At 52.9% G+C, this 19,195-nt stretch overlaps 3 protein-coding genes across 4 annotated transcripts; 1 reads left to right on the top strand and 2 right to left on the bottom strand.

The window, feature by feature from the left end:
* Positions 1 to 465: 465 nt before the first annotated feature.
* Positions 466 to 12,000, bottom strand: EMC1 (ER membrane protein complex subunit 1). Its single transcript, XM_069035173.1, has 23 exons — positions 11,850 to 12,000; positions 11,609 to 11,733; positions 11,320 to 11,385; positions 11,084 to 11,177; positions 10,335 to 10,463; positions 10,078 to 10,204; positions 9,598 to 9,747; positions 9,114 to 9,281; positions 8,694 to 8,765; positions 8,194 to 8,253; positions 7,860 to 7,982; positions 7,533 to 7,629; positions 6,747 to 6,863; positions 5,728 to 5,927; positions 5,330 to 5,479; positions 4,842 to 5,003; positions 4,483 to 4,602; positions 4,135 to 4,272; positions 3,622 to 3,795; positions 2,849 to 3,059; positions 2,292 to 2,376; positions 1,627 to 1,756; positions 466 to 1,433 (listed from the first exon to the last, which is right to left on the bottom strand). The coding sequence occupies exons 1-23, from the start codon at positions 11,957 to 11,959 to the stop codon at positions 1,254 to 1,256; spliced, it is 2,988 nt and encodes a 995-aa protein (XP_068891274.1). The 5' UTR covers positions 11,960 to 12,000; the 3' UTR covers positions 466 to 1,253.
* Positions 12,001 to 12,073: 73 nt separating this feature from the next.
* On the top strand, positions 12,074 to 14,551 carry MRTO4 (MRT4 homolog, ribosome maturation factor). Its single transcript, XM_069035177.1, has 8 exons — positions 12,074 to 12,160; positions 12,371 to 12,429; positions 12,531 to 12,634; positions 12,718 to 12,799; positions 13,017 to 13,084; positions 13,405 to 13,556; positions 13,994 to 14,070; positions 14,259 to 14,551. The coding sequence occupies exons 1-8, from the start codon at positions 12,133 to 12,135 to the stop codon at positions 14,400 to 14,402; spliced, it is 714 nt and encodes a 237-aa protein (XP_068891278.1). The 5' UTR covers positions 12,074 to 12,132; the 3' UTR covers positions 14,403 to 14,551.
* A 391-nt stretch (positions 14,552 to 14,942) lies between these two features.
* On the bottom strand, positions 14,943 to 19,181 carry AKR7A2 (aldo-keto reductase family 7 member A2). 2 transcript variants are annotated; one of them, XM_069035176.1, is made up of 8 exons: positions 18,956 to 19,181; positions 17,863 to 18,050; positions 17,223 to 17,327; positions 16,597 to 16,693; positions 16,399 to 16,498; positions 15,955 to 16,084; positions 15,197 to 15,403; positions 14,943 to 15,078 (listed from the first exon to the last, which is right to left on the bottom strand). In XM_069035176.1, the coding sequence occupies exons 1-7, from the start codon at positions 19,179 to 19,181 to the stop codon at positions 15,242 to 15,244; spliced, it is 1,008 nt and encodes a 335-aa protein (XP_068891277.1). In that variant the 3' UTR covers positions 14,943 to 15,078; positions 15,197 to 15,241. The 2 variants fall into 2 exon arrangements, with proteins under 2 accessions (XP_068891277.1, XP_068891275.1); XM_069035174.1 differs by having other exon boundaries at positions 14,943 to 15,403.
* Positions 19,182 to 19,195: the final 14 nt, after the last annotated feature.

Raw genomic sequence — 19,195 nt, forward strand, 5'->3', positions numbered from 1 at the left:
AGGGAGAGCTTGGAGCGACCCCAAAGTCATCCAAAGATCATCCAAAAACACTCGAAGAGCGACAAACTCCCCGCTTCAAGAGTCCCCCAAACACTTAAATAATTAGATAACACCCCCCACTTAATGACCAGAAAAAATCCCCATTTAAATAGCAAAAAATTCCCTCTTAAGTAGCTCAAACCCCACCGAAATAGACCCCAAATCCCATTGAAATAGCCCTGTAAAACCACTTAAACAGCCCCAAAACCCACGTCAGTGGTCCCCAAAAAAACCTCACTAGCCCACCAAAACCCAGTTAAATAGCCCCAAAACCCACCTAAATAGCCTCAAAAAAAACACCTAAATACCCCCACAAAATCCCCTAAATAACACCTAAAACCCACCCAAAGAGCCCCACCAAAAACCACTCAAATAGCCCCAAACCCCTTAAACAGCCCAAGAAACACTTCAGTAGCCCAAACCCACTCCCTGCTCCGCAGCTTTTATTTGGGATCTGGACACTGGGAGGGGGCGGGGGGGACACAGCCTCTCCTGGGGGAAGAACTCGATGCCAAACTGTATCTTAACAATTTAAATCCCAAGGGAAACGCTGAGAGGCTCCTCCTCCTGAACCACCCCTGCCTTAACCCCAGTGCTGCACACAAAAAAAATGCAGGAGAATTTAGAAACAAATGGGAAGGAATTGATGTTGTCATAATAAATAAAGAATGTGGAGAGACTTTGGGTTCAAATTCTTCCCACTGCTCTGCAGCTTTGTCAGTGGCTCCATGAGGCTGTTTCCCACTGACAGACACCCAATTCCCAACATTTTTCCCAAGGAAATCACCCAAGGTCTCTTCCCCACACCAGGAGCTTGTTACCACGTATCAGCAGCCAACAACCCTCACCCCTCATCTCTGCCAGATGTGGGGCACAGTTGGCACTGAGGGAGAGCCCAGGATGGGCAGGACACACATCCTTAATAATCTCTTCACCAACATCAGGGAGACTGATTTTGGGGCTTCAAGGGAGGTTTGGGACATTCTTTTTCAGTCAGAACAGACTAAAAAAAGTCTCTATTTTTCATCTCTTCTGTTTCTCCTCACAGGAGACACGTGGGCAGTGCAGGTTTTGTTCCACCAGCAGCTTTTCCTCACAAATATCTTCCAGCCAAATGGAATAGAGGCGTTTGGATCCATCACTCAGCGGGGCTGGGATCCCAGCAGAGCCCTCCAGGCAATCCCAGCCCAGCTGCTCTCCAGGCTGGGCCTCCCTCAGCGCCAGGCCCGGTTCAGCAGCTTCACCTGGGCCAGTCTCTTGGTGATCATGGTGGCAAAGACCAGCCCGAAGAGGACGCTGCTGATCAGCACGTAGTCATAGTCGTCCTTGAGCACGTCAAACTGCTTGGAGGGGTACACCCGGGTCTGGAAGATGTCCAGCCCGTAGGCCACAACCTGCAGGGGCGAGATCAGGAGCCGGGGATGAAGCTTGGAGCATAAAACCCCACAATGATGCACTCAGGGCTACAGTTCTGATGGAAAGGAGCGATGTTTAAGCTGTGAGCAGCCGTCCTATGGGAGTTACAGAGCTCCCTGACATTGGAATCCATCCCCAGATTCCACACTGAAGCCTCCACCCTGCACTCACCAAGCACGTGGACTCGAGGCCAGAGGGGGCTGTGTAAATGCCCCTCATCCTGGAGATGGTCTGGTTGTAGTTGATGAACCTCTCGGCGTGGATCTGCACGTCCGGCGAGTAGGGGATCAGGTTCTCCTCCCTGCAAGGCACCACAAGAGACATCAAACCCCAGCCAAGCAGCACACAGGGGATGTCACCTGTGTTTCCTACCCTGATTATCAAAAGCTGACCTAAAACAGCACATTTGGGAGCTTTTCCCAGTGCAGATTCATTACTGCTGCAGGATGAAAATCCAATCTATCAGCCAGGTCAGGCTAAACTAGAGCTGCCTCCTTTCAGGCTTTGAAAGTTTTAAAAATAAGTGTAACTCTAAAAAAATCCAGGTCCTCTGCCTGCTCCTCCTGAAGAATACAGAGCCCAGGCTGGTTTAATGACTGACCTGCTGTAATACAGACAAAAGTATCCCATCATCACAGACCGGGAACAGAAACATAGAATCCTTTAGACCTCCAAGATCGAGTCCAACCTTTGACCTTGAAGGAACCTCCCTTCATTCCATGCAAAGACTGCCCTGAGTCCAGCCAGGACGAGTTGTTCCTCTCCACACAACGCATGACACACAAAATCCAGCCCTCTCCACAGCCCAGGGAGAGAGGTTCTCATTCCTTCCCTACCTGCTCTGTTCCGTCGGGATCTCTGGGCGCCGAGGGTCCAGCAGAGCCTTGGGAAGGGACAGGATGGCCCCAGAGGGAAGCCCAACTGTGCATTAAAGGAAAAGCATCTTAAAAAAATCACAGAATCCCACAACAGCTGGGGTTGGAAGGGCCTTCTGGGGATCACTCAGTCCAACCCCCCTGCCCAGGAAGGGTCAGCCAGAGCAGGCGGCACAGGAATCCATCCAGGTGGGTTTGGAATGTCTCCAGAGAAGGAGACTCCACGCCCTCCCTGGGCACCTGGGCCAGTGCTCTGCCACCCTCAAGGAAAAGTTCTTCCTCACGCTGGGCTGAAACTTACTGGGTTTTAGTTTATGGCCATTGCTGCTCTGGGCACCATTGGAAACTCTGGCACCCCATGGCCATTTCTGACAGCATTTTCCAAACAGCCAGCAGAAACACTCCCCTGGTGCTTATCCCTGCACTTGCAGGAGCCCAGGATGACCCCCAGGCACGAGTTTTGGCAGCATTTTGCTTGGATTTCAGTGCTCCCCACTGAGCACGGGGCAGGTACTCACTGAGCAAGTGGCGGCTGGTGATGCCCCGCTCGGTGATCGTGGCTTCCATGGCACTGATGGCAGAGGGGAAAATGTAGGATTGCTGGAGAACCTGAGGCAAAATGGGGCGGTCCAGGGAGCTGAAGGCTGTGGCGTTGTACTGCTCCGTGCCCTCGTAGAGCTCCAGCACGGTGAACTCGTTCCGACGGGCCTTCGTGTTCCAGTACTGGTACTGCAAGCAGGAGTTTTAGGAGTATCAGGGAAGCAGCCAAGGGTACAGGGAAATCACAGAGGGTGCTCAGAAAACTGCCTCCATGCAGGCTCAGGAACTGCCCCTGATGCCAGAAGATCTTTGCTTTTTATACATTTTACATCTATTTGTAGCTCTCCAGACTACTACTATAAAGTTATATAGCTCCTTAACTAACTGTGGTACCTTTCTTCCCCTTCCCTTAGATTTCAGAACAATAAGCTAACCTTGCTGGAATCTTTAGTCTTTGCTCTAGAGTGAGCCAAAGACATCTCATTTTCTCCATATATCACAGACATAATAAATAGGGGGTGAGAAGCAAGGGGGGGCTTCAGTGGGGGCAGAACCAAAAGAGGGGATTACTTAATTAACTGTGCCTCTAACTGGATGATTTCTGTTAAGCTTGCTAGTTTGTCAAACTTATAAAATTACGTGTGCATTTTGCACCGTGAAGGACCTTCATTACAGGTAACCACTTTTTATCACCTTAATATTGTTCAGCCTGTGCTTTTAGGGGTCACCCCAAACAAGAAGCAGCTCTCACCACCACCCAGTTCTCGGAGTGCACCATGTGCACGGGCCCCTTGGCCTTCTTCTGCACAGAGGAGTGGATGATCCTGCCCGTGACCCCGTCCATGAGGTAGATCCCGATGAAGGTGCGCTCGTGGTGCATGTCCGTGCTCTCGGTCACCACGGCCAGCAGGTTGGGGTTCAGGGACTAGGGACAAAGGAGAAACAGCTGAGACCCCCTATCAGACACCTCCTTTCTGCACTTCATCTGGCACTGGGCATATTGTGAACAAATTAGTGTAAATCACCTCAAGAAATCAAGCTGCTGTTTCCCCAGTATCAGACCCTGACTGACTCAACTGCTGCATGAAAACATTTCAGAAAAGAAACCTTCGAAATGAGCGTTTTTCTGCAGAGACACTGGTGCCCATAAAGCAAAACTGGCACCACAGGGCAGCTCATCCCAACATAGCAGCAGGGAATGGTACTGGGATCTTCCTGTGGGATAATTCCTCAACAAAAAGCCCACACAGAGCAGCAGGAGCACCTTGTAGAGGACGCTGCGGTCGCCCATCACACGGCCCTGGGAGTGCACGTGCTCGTTGGACCTTTTCCCTTTGACCATCACTATCCTCTGCACCTCCGTGGGGATGGCCACCTCCCAGCTCTCCTCTGTGCTCAGGTCCTGCAGGGAAAAAGCACGTGGGAGCTTGGATCTTGTCCTCCAAGGACTCCATCTCCACCAGCAGGATGCAGCTTTGTTTGCTTTGGGATTTCACAAGTTTCACAGCGTTTTGAGGCTGAACGCTCCAGTTCGGAGCAAAGCTCCGTGAAGGAAACGGAGATCTGCCATTATCCACAGGGCATTTAGGGAAGTGTAATGGGTCCTCCATACCTTTTTCAACCTGAATCCAGAGAGTTTTCCCTGCTCAGCATCAACTAGGTAAAAATAGATGGAATGGGCTATTTCTTCTAACTGGCGAAGGACGTTTTTAGTGGCTGGGAAAGGTGTAACCTGGAAAAAGAGAATTGAAACACAGGTTGAAAACAACTGACACAGACAAAAAAACACCCCAGAATGAGCCAGAAAGATGATTTCTAACATGTTTATCAAGATAAGGTCTGTCTTACCAGAATAACCTCATAGTTTTGTGTGAAATGTGGCTCAATAGCATTTTTTCCATCTTGCTCCAAAAGGGAGGGGAATAATTAACCAGAATGTGAAGAAAACTGCCTCTAGGCAAAGCAATTTACCTTGTACTCATCATCAATCAGGAGCAGCACTTTGGCATAGTCTTGATCCATAATAGGCAGAAGCAAAGTCTGGAGAATCGGACGTTTCAGAACAGGAGGAGCTACTTGGCTTCTCTTCCCAAAGATGGGGTTAAAGACGTACAGAAAACTCATTCTGGTTTCCTGAAAAACAGGTTAAGTTTTACCTCTTGTCTAAGTCAAAAAAAGAGGTGTTTTTCTAACTGTTACTTGCTGGTGTTCAGCTATTCCATCCTGAAAATATTCTGTTTGGACACACACACATTTGTCCAAACATTTATCCCACATTTGTCCATCACAGCCACGATCATTTTTACGTTTCCTAGGCTTCTATGTCTGCTTCCCTCCAGATCTTTCTCCCCTCCTATCCCCACATCAGTGACAACCAAATGATGCCCAAGAAGATGTTCTACTGCCCTGTCCAAGGGCAGATTTCCATGCCCAGTGGAGGGGCAGGGAAAGGGCCTCACCTTGTCCTTCACGAGCAGAGTGCACTGTGGAGGGTGGGGGAAATGGGCTGTTGTTCTCTGCACCATCAGCTTGAAGGAGGAGCCAGGTCTCACATTCCTGAGGTATTGCTTCCACAGGATGGTGCCAGAGCTGCTCTCAATGCCAAAAAGCTGAGGAAAAACACATGGGAAAGCCAAAGTTTAGGGAAACACCTCTCCTATTCAAACACTGCATCGTCCTCTGTCGTATCCCAAAGAAAGCTGGGTCTTAGTCCTCCCCCCCCTTTACAGCCACCACAGAACATCCTGTGCATCTTCCCATGATTCCTGCCCGAGCCTGGCTAAAAACAGGGCTGAGAATTCAGAGCTGAGACTCTTTGCTCCAGCCTAGAACCAGATTCCTATCCCAGCCTCCTCACCTTCCCCGAGGCAGTGACCATCACCATCATTTTCTGGAGGTTGAATTCATCTCTGGCCAAATTGTCAATGTTAATCTCATTTTTAATCTGGCTCCGGGGCTTCCTGGCATCATAGAACATCTTCCAGAGATGAGCAGTCCAGGCTTGCAGCAGGATGAGCTGGGATGAGAGTCGCTTCAGGAACATTCCCAGCAAACCATCTGCAGATGGCACCCACAGTGACAACAGCAGGGAAAACACACACGTCCCACCCAGAGCTGAAATTATGGTGTCAAACGCTGCCATGCACAAACCTGGGGTAACTCCTTGCCTCCCACTCTGCAATGTTACAGTTGCCATTTCTGTGACAGACTCTGGCATTTACCAACCTTTCCCACTCCACACTCATTCCAAAATACACCCTGATCGACGGAAAGCAAACCTTCATGCAGAGGATTTGTGCTCCTTCTCACCGTGCCCACCTAGAGCTCCCCCACCTCTACAAAAATCCCTCTGCACCCAGAGGAATTAAAAAGACTTAATTCTGCCCAACCAAGGTTTTTATTTAACTTCTTAGAATAACCAAAACACTGGATTTCAACTCTGTTTCAGCCCCAATGAGAGCAAGCAGAGGGGACCAGTGGCACCAGGAAGCATTAGGCAGGAGCAGAGCACACTCCATGCAGGATGGGGTTACCTTGGATGGCTGCATCCAGGACAGCAAGGAAAGACAAAACAAAGCAAAAAAAAAAAGCTATTGGAAACGAGTCTTCCAGAAAGAGTCACAGGAAACATTTAGGAGACATGGCCAAAATCCCTCCTACTGCTGCTGACTGCTTTCTTAATGTAACAGTGTAATACAGTCAGGTCATCTGGATTGGATTTCCAAAGTTTAGTCAGAAAAGGGTTTATTTCTGCTCATTTTAATTGGTATCAGTAGAGATTTAAATTAATCTCTCAGCTCAGAGTAAAGAGAAAACAGTAAGTACATTTATTTAGGAAGGAAAACAAACTCACCAAGGTAGTTCTGTTAAACTCACCTGCTTTTTTTCCAAATTCTCCCTCCAGCTCAGCCTGGGCACCCGTCAGCGGCAGATCCACCATCTCCAGGCTCACCACCTCTGCCAGTGACTCCTCCCTACTCCATACAACTTTTCCTGGAAAGAAGAGCAGAATCTTATCAAAAATCAACTTAATATCTGTGAAGTGACTCACTCAACGTAAGAGTGCAACCTGGAAATTCAAATTGCCTCTTGATGAAATGCAGAACAGTGTCTAAGTATCTAATATCATTAAATTAACTGTTTCATAAAAGACAAATCCTTCATGCAACTGGAGCCACTTCTGGGAAGAAAACCTCAGGGTCAGTAAAAGCAATCTGGTGTTTCAGAAGGGTTACAGTCATTGAGTATTTAAAAAAAGAGAATCACAGAGTGAACTCCTGGATTCCTTTACAGCCCCAGAGAATTCCCATCACTGAGATGGGACTTTCAACCCTTTCTACAAATTAACATTTTTGCCATGAGGATCTTCTCTGAAAACCTTTAAGGAAGATCTACACTAGGACTTACACTCTCATCCTATGAACAGAGATGTGAAATCTGCAGAAACCTCCTGAAGTCCAAAAGCTCTGCCCACACAAAACAGGGCAGAACTGTTTGTCCGGGCAAGGGTGAAAGAGTCTCCTGTGTCTTCCATGGGACTCAGAAGAGTTAAATTAATTTTTTCAGCTTCCAAGGAAAGTAATGATAAAATATAATCCTTGAGGACATGGAATTTTCTCCTGGTGACTGTTATAAATGGAGGAAGCTGTTTGTGGGAGTTACCTGGCTGCTGGAGGAACATGAGCATGTGGTCCTCTGTCTGCACCAAGGCTCGATAGCCCACGGAGTCATCCTTCTTCAGGAAAACCTGGATGTACAGCTGGGAAAAAAACCAAACAAAAAAAGGCAAGGAAAACAACAAGATTAATGATCACATCATCTCCCTGGAGAAAGCAGGAATCAGGTGAAAGCAGGAATCAGAGAAAGCAGAGCAGGCAGGGTGATGCTGTAATCCCTAGAATGCTTTTCCCCTTGGCTAAAGGGCTCCCATCCTGCCAAATCAGGGAAGGGATGGCACTGTAAGGACTGAAATAATCCCTCCCTGCTCACCTGCTGTGGCTTGGCCCCTCCCTGCTCCAGGTTAAAGGTGATTGTGGTATCCAACAATCTTTGCCCAGTTTCAACCAGGTAGAGATTTATGTTGTAGGTTTGATTGGAGCAGGTTAAGGAATCCTGTAGCAAACAGGGCAGAGAACAGGGGTTACACACAGACCACACCAAATTCTGCAGCAGGATTCAATGCCCAGCAAGAACTGGGGCTTCAAGATATTTTTAGGCTGTATTTTTAGGTTGTATAGCTGGTATAACACCTCTGTCATTCTGTTCCTGCAGGTGAAGGAATAAAATGGACTGACAAGAACTTGGGAACAAGAGCAGCCCATACCTGCCTCCGGGCATCCTCCAGAGCACTGCCAGCATGGAGGCCATCAGAGCTTCCAGGTTTCTGAAGCGAGGATGAGAAGAGATGTAACATGGCTTCAGATGCCAGTAAAAGCATAAAAAAATTAGGTTTCCAACTGCCTGACAAGTCTCAGCTCGCCTGTGACATCAGGCAGGAAAGAGCTCTCTTCTGTTCTGTTCTGTTTCTGATAAAAATGAAACTGGGTTTCATATGGCCAAGAACTGAAATCCTCTGTGGATCACTAAAGCCAATTCCTTGTCACATGCCCACCTTCCACAGGGCTGAAACAGGACATTCACTGAGCCAGACACAGTCTGAGCTGGACATAATCAAGCCCTGCTTGTGTTATCACTGAAACTTATCAAATCCTCTTCTTCCTCAAGGGACTCCCCACCCCTGGGCCTGTGAAACACCTGTGGAACCCACCCCCAGTGCTCATTCCCAAGGCTGGGCTGGTCCCAGAGTACAGGAATTGTGCTGACCAGTTCACTCCTGCACGTCAGGACTGCAGCCACCGTCTTCTCCCCGGTTGTTGCAAAACTCACCAGAGCTGCCTGGAAAGGAAAAAAAATAGCATGAAATCATTAAAAAGAAAAACCTCAAGAAACTCTCAAACCTCACCAAAAATGACTTGTGAAGTAAATCAAACCACAGGGGAATTAAAAACAAATGAACTGTCACAGCCAAATTTTAAATTGTATTGTTTCTCCAAACAAAAAAAATTAGAAAAAAAAAAAGACTGAAAGTACTTCTCAAAGAGATGGGAACAGCTGACCTGCCACAGGTTTTTGAGCCATTATGCTTGGAGTTACTGAGATATTTTAAACCTGCCAGCTGGCCCAGCAGTTTGAAGGATGCTCAGCTGCACTTGGCCCTCTGCCTGGTACATCTGTCTTGGGTACCTGCTGGAAGTCCCGGAGGTGGCTGAGCAGCCCCTGCTTGTACTGCAGCAGGGAGAAATGGCTTGGGGACAGCTGCAGGAAGAATTGAGTCCGTGAGGCGCTGGTCACACTGGGCTGAGTGGCCAAGATCCTGGCCTGGAAGTCATCTTCAAACTCCAGCTCCAGGGACTGCAAGGGAGACAAGCACATGTGCTGGGAGAGTTATCCTTCACTGAGACCAACACCTTCCTCCCCTCAGCAGCAGTGAGAGATTCCCTGGGTCAGGGGACAGAGCAGGAGCAGGGAGGCTGAGGCTCCACCGGAGCAAAGCGCTGAAGACATTGATCCAGAAGGAGCAACAGACAAAAAGCTTTCCCACCCTCCCCTCAATTTACAGATCACGATCCCCCACCTCCAATCACCCCCCAGTTCACCAACAGGCTGGGTCAGGCACCAGAGCAGCTGGGCAAGGAATGACAGGGAATGTTCCTGCAGCACTCCTCACCTGCAGCGGGATGTGCCTCATGTCCTGCTCCGTGTCCAGGGCGCAGACGTGCAGCGAGCGCGTGGCCGTGTCCGCACACAGCAGCACCGCCTCCCCCACCACGCCACAGGAGCCCTCCAGGGCCCGCAGCCACGGGGCTGCCACCCTCACCTGCACAGACACACAGAGCCAGGGCTCAGCAGGACACGGCCCTCACGGAAACAGTGTGCACACCAACAGCAGTTTAAGGCAGGATTGTTTTTATCCGTGATTGGGAGGAACTACCTGTCAGCCTGAGGGTTCTGGGACAATCTTGACTAACAGCTGCCAGTCTAATTCAGTTTGGCTTTCAGGACATTCAGCCATGAAATCCCTGAGTTTGGAGGCAATGCCCCAGTGAAAGGGAGGGTTCTCTGTACCACAGTTGATTCCTCTGCCCACCACACCGCAGGGTTGGGAGCACATTTGTTAACATCAAATCCAGCATTTTGGCTCCATTACCTGTTTGGTGATTTCTCCGTCTTCTACATTGAACGTCAAGATGTTCAGGTGGCTCTGGGGAACGATGCCAACCACGTGGATCACTCCAGTCCCACGGGAATACAGCAGCTGGTACTGAGTGCTCTCACTGCAAGAGAGGCAGCAACCACCAAGCATCACCTTCTGACACTGCTGTTTGCAGAAGCACAAGGCAGGTGCAGCCCCTGTTCCTCTGCCCCGTGCCAGGGGCTCACACCTCTCCTTCCAGGTGTTCTCACCTTTCTGGCAGGTGTTCCACCCACTTCTGGTGCCCGTTGGACAGGTAGTGCAGAGACAGGGCCGCCTTCTTCAGCACTGCCACGTACTTAACCGCCTCGGGGAGCCCCACCAGGGCAGCCCCCTGGAAACTGAGCACAGACACAAGGAGTGAGGGGATTACTTTCCTATTTTACCCTGGGGAAGGGTCTGGAGCACCAAGAGTGCCTGAGAGGTCTCAGCCTGGAGCAAAGGAGGCTCAGGGGGGACCTTGTGGCTCTGCACAAGTCCCTGACAGGAGGGGGCAGCCGGGGGGATCCGGCTCTGCTCCCAGGGAACAGGGACAGGAGGAGAGGGAACGGCCTCAGGCTGGGCCAGGGAAGGTTAAAATTGGCTATCAGGAGGAATTTCCTCCTGGAAAGGGTGCTCAGGCATTGGAAGGGGCTGCCCAGGGAGGTTTGGAGTCCCCATCCCTGGAGGTGTCCAAGGAAGGCCTGGACGTGGCACTGAGTGCTCTGGGCTGGGGACAAGGTGGGGATTGGGCACACGTTGGACTCCACGGTCTGGGAGGGTTTTCCCAACCTCTGTGATTCTGGGATTCTGTGCAAGGTTCAGGCATTCACAAAGAATTCACCCAACATTTGTTTTAGAAACTTTACATCTGACTAATCTTTCTCCACAATGCAAGCCCAGACCAAGTCCATGACCCATTTTTTTCCTTCCCAGAGCAGCACTACGAGGAGAAACAGCCCGTGCAGACAGCAAATCCCACCTGCCAGTGTCCAGGGAGGTCTCCCAATTCAAGCCCCCGATGTTGGTCTCCCAGGAACGCAGAATCCGTCCGGCATTGGACACAGTGATGGCATCTGGAAAGGAGGGGAGGGGGATGAACACAGAACACGTACCCACCATGGGCCAAAGAAGGGATGCGTTCTGCAGGTCCAGCCTGTGCTCTAACGCTGGCTCCACGTTCCAGGAGTGCTGCCAGCCCCGGCACGTTCCCCTTACCCTGCCCATGGATCAGCATCGCATCGATGGCTCCTTCCGGGGTGCCCTTGTCCACATGGCGCCACACTGCAACAGACAGGGCCGGGGGAGAACGGCGTTTATCCCACAAAGGCGTTTCTGTGTTATTATGTCTAAACCTGGGCTGCTCACAGAGCCAGTCCTAAGACAGAGCTCTGACCTGCCGGCTGAACCCTCCCGCCCGCCACGGCCCAACCCGCAGCATTAACCTTTCTGGAGGAAAAGCCACCACAACCGCATTGACCCTCGGCCCCAAAGCCGCCGCACTCACGGATTTCGCCGCTCCGGGAGTTCAGGGCGGCTACTACATTCTCCTCGGTGGCCACGACGAGCTTCTTCGAGCCCTGCGAGGCCTCCAAGGAGGCGAACTTGAGCTTCCCCACGTACTGCTGCCTCCTGCGAGAGGGAACGGGAGCGCCGGTGAGATCGGACCCGGGGCGGCAGCGGCGCGGCGGGCGCGGGGCATATCCGCGGGAAGGGGGACCCAGCCCGGCGGGACCCCCGGTGCTCACCAGTCGAACTTGCCCACTTGGTCCTCGTAGACGGCGGCGACCAAAGGCAGCAGGACCGGCAGCAGGACCGGCAGCAGCGGGGGCGGCAGCACCCACGGCCTCGCCGCCATGGCAGCGGCCCCGGCGCCCGGGGGGCCTTCGGCACCGTGGGACCGCCCGCACCGCCGCCTGCGCGGGGAAAGAGCGCCAGCGCCGCGGGGAGCGCGCAGGCAGCGCGCGGGGCAGCCCCGCCCGCTCCCGGCAGCCCGCGCGCCGCTCGGGGGCCTCGGAGCACGGCGGAACCATGCCCAAGTCCAAGCGGGACCGCAAAGGTGGGAGCGGCACCCCCGAGCCCCGGTCCCGGACACCTCCCTCTCCCCACTCCCTTCTCCGTCCTTTTCCCATCCCTTGTCCCCATCCCATCTCCCATCCCCTTCCCCATCCTTCCGACTCCTTGCCCATCCCTCGTCCCCTTCCCGATCACCGTCCCCTTCCTCGTCCTGTTCCCCATCCCGCCCTGACGCTCTCTCCGCTCCCCGCAGTGTCCCTGACGCGGACGCCCCGCAAGGGGCTGGAGGCCAAGCAGGCGCTGATCGCCGAGGTGAGTCTGACCCGGGCCCGGGCCCCGCTGCCCTTTCCCTGTCCTCCCCGTTCCCCCCGGCCCCTGTGCCCGTCCCTGTCCCGGTAACGGCCCCCTCGCAGCTGCGGCGCTGTGTGGACACCTACAAGTACATCTTCGTCTTCTCCGTGGCCAACATGAGGAACAACAAGCTGAAGGATGTGCGGAACGCCTGGAAGCACAGCAGGTGGGCAGGGGGGTGGTGCCGGGGGGATGCCCAAGGGGATGAGCTCCAGGGCTGACATCCTGCTCCTGCTCCTCCTGGGCCAGGATCTTCTTCGGGAAGAACAAGGTGATGATGGTGGCGCTGGGCCGGGAGCCGAGCAGCGAGTACAAGGAGAACCTGCACAAGGTACCTGCTGGGGGTTCCTCTGGATGTCCTAAAGCTTCACCTGGCGTATTCCACATCCTGGAATATCATCCTGGGGTCACGGTTCTGTGGGTGTTTTAATTGAACCCATCCATGTGCTGCCACAAAGGCTCTGTTGTGAGTGGAGCTGTGCAGGACCGAGCCCTTGCAGGTGAGTCCCCAGTGCTCCCCAGTCCCCATGGATGCTCCTTTCTTCCAGGTCAGCAAACACCTGAGAGGGGAGGTCGGGCTCCTCTTCACCAACCGCACCAGGGACGAGGTGGATGAGTAAGTACCAGCCTGGCACAGCCTTTTTGTTGCCACAAAAGCCCTTCACTCCCTGCTGGTTCCCTTCAAGCAGGGATGGTCTCATGGGCCTTTTCCACTCATCTTTGTCAGCCATTCCTGCGACAGCTGGGCAGAATCGTGGAAGGGTTTGGGTTGGGAAAGACTTTAAAGCTCATCTCATTCCACCCCCTTGGACACTTCCAGGGATGGGGCAGCCACAACCTCTCTGAGGACTGTAGGGCAGGCTGTGCCTCAATCCCTGCCTCAGCCCAGGGCTGTTCTCCCACAGCTGAAGCTCTCCTTGCCTGTCTCTGTCCCAGGTGGTTCTCCAAGTTCCGGGAGCTGGACTTTGCCCGCGCCGGGAACAAGGCGCCGTACGGGGTGAGCCTGGACACGGGGCCCCTGGAGCAGTTCCCCCACTCCATGGAGCCGCAGCTGCGGCAGCTGGGACTGCCCACGGCGCTGAAGAAAGGTACAGCAGGGGCTGGGAGGGTCAGCTCTGAGCTTGTCTGTGCAGCTGGGAGCTCTTACAGAGAACATTAAATACAGAGTGGGGTTTAGGCCTGGAGAAAACCTGAGGGACAACTTTGTCCTTGTTAGGCTGGGGTTAGAACTCCTTATGTCCTTCTTGTGCTGTTGTTCCCAAACTCGTGTCAAAGGCTGAGTAAAACCTGCAGATTTCTCCACAATGCCACCTTTCTCCAGGGGAAACAGCTCGGATTAACCCACTCAGGAACCAGGTGTGGGGTTTTAGAGCTGATCTCACCCATCTCTGTGGGGTGCACTGATACTGCCTGGGAAGGTGTCAGCTCCAGGGGGTGGTGTTGGAGGGGGTCCTGGCTCTGCCCCCCACATTCCAGGGGAGTTCCCAGTGCCTGGGAGCCTATTTCCAGGGGGTTTGCTCTGCAGGAGTGGTGACGCTGCTTTCGGATTACGAAGTGTGCAAGGAAGGGGATGTTCTCACCCCGGAACAGGCCCGTGTGCTGGTGAGTAACAGGCCCTGCTTCCTGACACAAAACAACTAATAATTAATTAACACAACTCCTAAAACCCAGCAGCAATTAATTTGGTTCCTGCTTTGCTCCACTTCCCACGTGGAAGCGGAATTTACTGTTTTGCTAGGCTGGGCATGGAGATGGTAAAGCAGGAATGACAGATTTGTGTTTTCTCCTAGAAACTCTTTGGCTACGAGATGGCAGAGTTTAAAGTCACCATGAAGTTTCTGTGGAATTCTGAGACAGGAGACTTCCAGAAGCTCGTGGGAGACACAACAGAGGAGGAAGAGGAGGATGACGACGATGGCAGCAATGAGGACTAACACCTTGGACACCAGACAGTTCTATTTTAGGGACAAAAACAGGAGGATATTTCTCTTCCCTGGGTGCACCTGGACTGGGGTGATCTTTATATAAAATGACTTGACTATGCTTTTTTTAATATTTATATAAATATCTATGTAAAACTCCAGCTGGTTGTTGCTGCTGCCTGTTGCTGTTGGTGGATCCTGGGATCTGAGGAAATGCCCCTCAAACATGAAAACTGGGCAGAAAGGGTGTAAATGTAATGCAACTTTGATACAGCACAATAGGAAAGATGCTGAGAGTTTGTTATTCTGACACAGAAGATATTTAGCTCAATCCTTGGAATTTTACCTCATCTCTGGAAGTGTTCAAGGCCAGGCTGGATGGGGCTCGGAGCACCCTGGGATAGTGGAAGATGTTCCTACCCGTGGCAGGGGGTGGAACGAGATGAGATTTAAGGACCTTCCAACCCAAACCATTCTGGAATTCTGTGATTCAAAGGCCCCAAGTGCTGCCAAAGAGATGCCAGGTTCCAGGTGCAGGTCAGAGATGGGGTCTGCATTAGAAAGAAGTTTTATTCTTGTATGTAGTTACTTAAGATTTCACATTAAAGCAGAACAGGGGCCTTCACCTCGTTAACGCGTTCATTTTCCTGATCAGCTGCATCCTGAATCACGGGGTGTGCTGGGAGAGCTGAGGGGCCGGGAGGGAGGAACAACTGAGGCACGGGTGTGGATCCTACAAAGCTTCGTTGATTCAGGAAAAATCTCCAGCCCTCCACACGTGGGTGGGAGGGCAGGGTGGGGAGTACCTCTCCCGAGTTCCCAGAGCCTGTGCCGGGTGTCCCAGGCCGTCCCTAGCGGAAGTAGTTGGGGCAGTCGTGTGCACTCAAGTTCCAGGCCTCGTCGAACGCCTGCACCACGGCCGGCAGCAGGGGACCGTCCTCGCTGTAGTTGAGGTTCTGCTCCAGCTGCTCCAAGTTGGACATCCCGATGATCACTGCATCTCCAAGAGAACCCTGGAAAGAGATGGGAGGTGGTGCTGATCCCAAAAGGAAGCTCACCTCCCAAGCCACTGTGGGCCAAACGAAGCATCTTTCCACTAAAGAACATCAGCAATTAAGCAACTGACACCACAAGTTCTGCTCACTAGGCCTGGACATCCTCAGGTCATGCCAACTCCTCAAAAGCTGCCAAGTCCTACTTTATGATGGGCTACAGGAACATTTAGGGGAGATGGGGAATGTTAAGCATTAGTTTCCTAGTCCAATGAAGGGTGAGTCCTCTCTCCTTGCAGGGAAGCTGAGTGCGTGGGAAGCCAAGACCCCAGTAACTGGCACCTAAAATCTTCCAGTTCTGACCACATGGGATAGCATGAGGAAAGGCAACGAGCTGCCTCACTCCCGCTGCCTGGCAGAGTCTGTACACCAGTATCCACTTTGGAACACCACAATCCCACAGGATGAAAAGACAGGACACTGAAATTTCCCTGTTTGTGAGCCATGGCAGCAGTGCCCAGTGCTGGCAGCAGGGCCCAGTGCTGGCAGCAGGGCCCAGGTGAAGCTCTCACCTGCAGTTTGGAGTGGTTGTAGAGCCAGCGCAGTGCAGCGGACGCCAGGCTGGGTGCAGTGGAGCCATAAGCCTCTTTTAGAGCTTTTTCTACCAGTGCAATTCCCTCAAAATTGTGTTTTTTCCAGTACCTGCAAAAAAAAAAAAATCATTGTTATTGTCCTTGGGACCTCTAGTCAGTGGTACATCTATATTCCAATCAAAAGGCTTTCAGGAAGCGTCACACAACTCTTTGTAGCCTCTGAGGACTTCTGCAATCTCCCTTGGAAGCTGTGAGGAAGCTTAGCCTAAAAACCACCCTGCAGAGCTCAGTCACACACCACAGCCCCAAGCATGTGTGCTGACATAATCCCAAACTTTGGGCAAATCTGCTTCCTCTCAGCTGCCTATTAGAGTGTTTTTTTTAATGCAGCCATTCCTGCTCATCTGTCAGCTCAGGACATACCTGTCCCTGTAGGCCTGAGCCCAGTCATTCCCAAAAAACCTCCCAGTGGGCTGGCTCGTGTCTTTGTCCTCGTACTTGTACTTGCCAGTCAGCAGCCCTCCTGCAAAGGAAGGGAGCAGCAGCTTCAGGGATGGGCCAGCTCTGCACAGCCCCTGTTCCACTGGGTTTTGTCCCAAAGCCTGCCCTTGCCCCCTGTACCTGCCAGCGGGTTGTAGGCGTAGAAGCGCAGCCCAAAGTGCCTCAGGCAGGGGAACAGCTCGGCCTCCACCTGGCGCGTGGTCGCGTTGTACATTCCCTGCACCGGGTGGGAGACAGCCTGGAACAGAGCTCGGGGCACAGCATCCACCTTTTCCCACCCTTCCCTGGCCATGCTCATCTGGGAGAGCAGCTTCAGCTCACACAAGGTTATGATTTGCTTAGGAACAGACTCGCTGAAGGACTGCAAATAATTTAAGTTCCATGCCAGGGGAGTCACTGGCTCCAGCAAAGAACACACCAAGCTGCTTCTGAGCAGCGACCTCGCTCAGCTTCCTGAATTTCCTCACTGAAAGAGTGGTCAGTCATTGAAGGGGCTGCCCAGGGAGGTTTGGAGTCCCCATCCCTCGAGGTGTCCAAGGAACTCCTGGACGTGGCACTCAATGCTCTGGGCTGGGTGCCAAGGTGGGGATTGGTCACAGCTTGGACTGGAGATCTTTTCCAACCTCAGTGATTCTGTGACTTCCCAGACTAAATGCAGCAGATTCCTTCTCTGTGTTTATATCTGGCACACTGGGGGCTGGTCCTATATTCGGGGAGCCCAAATCCAAGATTCCCCCCTCCCTCACCTGGTACACAGTTGGCATCACCCAGTTGTTGTACTTGCAGATGGTGCAGATTTCTGCCACCTCCCACGCAGCATAGTTTGACAGGCCAAGCTCTTTAAACTTTCCCTGCAGAGGAATGAAAGGGAATTCAGTTCCACTGTTTGAAAGTTCATCTGGACCCAGACAGCACAGATGGGTACAGTGAAAAGGACAGTCAGTCACTAAATTTTAGTCCAGAAGGGTTAATTCCTGTCCACCTTTTCTGACAGACTATGAATTATTAAGACCTGACAAAAATATTTCCCGTTTTCTGTTCATTTGGAATTCACATCTTCTAGTTTAAATGACATAAGTAGATAAACGAAACTCAGGAGTTCTTCACCCATTCCCAGCACTAATTCTAACCCAGACAGGTTAGGATTAACAGGGCTGGAAACAAAGTTCAGATGTTCCAATGCTTCCAAGAGCTCTTGGGAACAAAGTGCACCACGTGAGCACACAAAGAGCAGTGGCTGCTTGGCTTTGCCCTGGGCTCTGTCTCCTCTTGCCACAGCTGCACAAACCCAGTGCTGCAGATGGGCACAACAAGCAGCCCTGGATTATTAAAAGTGGTGGGAAGGAGGGAATCAAGGATTGTCCAGGCTTGGACTCTGCACTTTACCTCTTTGTGCAGCTCATTGCAGGCACGCAGGGTCTCCTCCACCGGGGTCCCATGGTCGGGAGCGTGGAGGTAGAAGAGCTCCACACTCTTCCTCTGCAGCCTCTCCAGGGATGTGTCCAGCTGGGAGCGCACGCTCTCCGGCTTCAGCGTCTTCCCATCCCATGGGTTGGCCTTGGTGGCCACTTCCACTGGCAGAGAGAGAAGGAATGAGCAAGGACGTTTCCACCTTGAGGAGGGGAATGGGGATAAGGCACATAACCCAAGTGTTTGAGGTGTTCCAGGGAAGGTGCCTCTCCTCAGGAATCACATCAGCCTAGCAGGCGAGGCTCCTCTCTGCAGGGACTGGGGGTCTGCCCCAGACAGGGAAGGTCTGCTCCTCAAGGTCTGGGGGTCAGCACTAATAGGGGGGTCCCTTCTCCTCAGGCATGGCATCAGCCTGGCAGGGACAACCCTTATCCTAAGGGGATGAGCCTGGGGCAAGTCCCTTTTCCTCAAGGAGGGAGTCAGCGTGGCAGGGAGGATCCCTCTCCTCAGGGAATGCACCCTGGGGAAGGTCCTTGCCCTCTTGTCCTCAGGGACAGAGTCAGCCTGGCAGAGGAGACCCTTCTCCTCAGGGCAGACACCTCTTCTCAGAGCACGAGTCCTGAGGCACTTCCCTTCTCCTCAAGGACTGTCTCAGCCTAGCAGGAAACACCCTTCTCGTTCCCCAGGGAAGTCCCATCTCCTCAGGGAAGTCTCTTCTCAGGGAGGGCATTTAGCCTAACAGGGAAACCCTGCTCTTCAGGGGACGAGTCCTGGCCAAGTCCTTTCTCCTCAAGGACTGTCAACCTGGCAGAAGAGACAAGACCCTCTCCTCAGGGAAGACCCTTCTAAGGGAAGAGCCCTCTCCTCAGGGCACGGTTCTCAGCAAGTCCCTTCTACTCAGGAAAGACCGCTCTCTTCACGGAACGAGTCCTCGCTAAGTCCCTCCTCCTCAAGGACAGCGTCAGCCTCCCAAAGCGGACCCCTCTCCTCAGGGCAGCCCCCTCTCCTCAGACACGAGCCCCAAGCCAGCCCCTTTCCCCCAGCTGCAGCCCACCCTCCGCGGCCGTACCGGGCTCGGTGCCGCCGGCCAGCAGCGTGCCCAGGATGCGCTCGGACTCGCCGCCCGCGTACATGAAGGCGGTGTCGAGGAGGCGGTATTGGCGGCGCAGGAAGGCGCGGAGCAGCTCGGCGCTCGCCTCGGGCCCGGCGCGCCGGCCCATCTCCATCGTGCCCAGCACCACGGCGGGCCGGGCCCCGCCGGCCGCCCGCGCCGCCATCGCCGCCCGCGCCGCCATCGCGCCTGCGCGGC

This window comes from Aphelocoma coerulescens, chromosome 21 (genome assembly GCF_041296385.1).
Source record: "Aphelocoma coerulescens isolate FSJ_1873_10779 chromosome 21, UR_Acoe_1.0, whole genome shotgun sequence".
NCBI lineage: Eukaryota > Metazoa > Chordata > Aves > Passeriformes > Corvidae > Aphelocoma > Aphelocoma coerulescens.

What these genes read in the sequence shown, in the direction of transcription:
- EMC1 (XM_069035173.1), bottom strand. Translation starts at nt 11,959, where the DNA reads ATGGCGGCGAGGCCGTGGGTGCTGCCGCCCCCGCTGCTGCCGGTCCTG. An exon ending in CTCTGCTCGTGAAGGACAAG is followed by an intron (nt 5,004 to 5,329) that starts GTGAGGCCCTTT and finishes CCTGTTTTTCAG; the next exon opens with GAAACCAGAATGAGTTTTCT. An exon ending in GCCTCGAGTCCACGTGCTTG is followed by an intron (nt 1,434 to 1,626) that starts GTGAGTGCAGGG and finishes TCGCCCCTGCAG; the next exon opens with GTTGTGGCCTACGGGCTGGA.
- MRTO4 (XM_069035177.1), top strand. Translation starts at nt 12,133, where the DNA reads ATGCCCAAGTCCAAGCGGGACCGCAAAG. An exon ending in GCCCACGGCGCTGAAGAAAG is followed by an intron (nt 13,557 to 13,993) that starts GTACAGCAGGGG and finishes TTTGCTCTGCAG; the next exon opens with GAGTGGTGACGCTGCTTTCG. An exon ending in CGGAACAGGCCCGTGTGCTG is followed by an intron (nt 14,071 to 14,258) that starts GTGAGTAACAGG and finishes GTTTTCTCCTAG; the next exon opens with AAACTCTTTGGCTACGAGAT.
- AKR7A2 (XM_069035176.1), bottom strand. Translation starts at nt 19,181, where the DNA reads ATGGCGGCGCGGGCGGCGATGGCGGCGCGGGCGGCCGGCGGGGCCCGG. An exon ending in GCTCAGGCCTACAGGGACAG is followed by an intron (nt 16,085 to 16,398) that starts GTATGTCCTGAG and finishes TTTTTTTTGCAG; the next exon opens with GTACTGGAAAAAACACAATT. An exon ending in ACAACCACTCCAAACTGCAG is followed by an intron (nt 15,404 to 15,954) that starts GTGAGAGCTTCA and finishes ATCTCTTTCCAG; the next exon opens with GGTTCTCTTGGAGATGCAGT.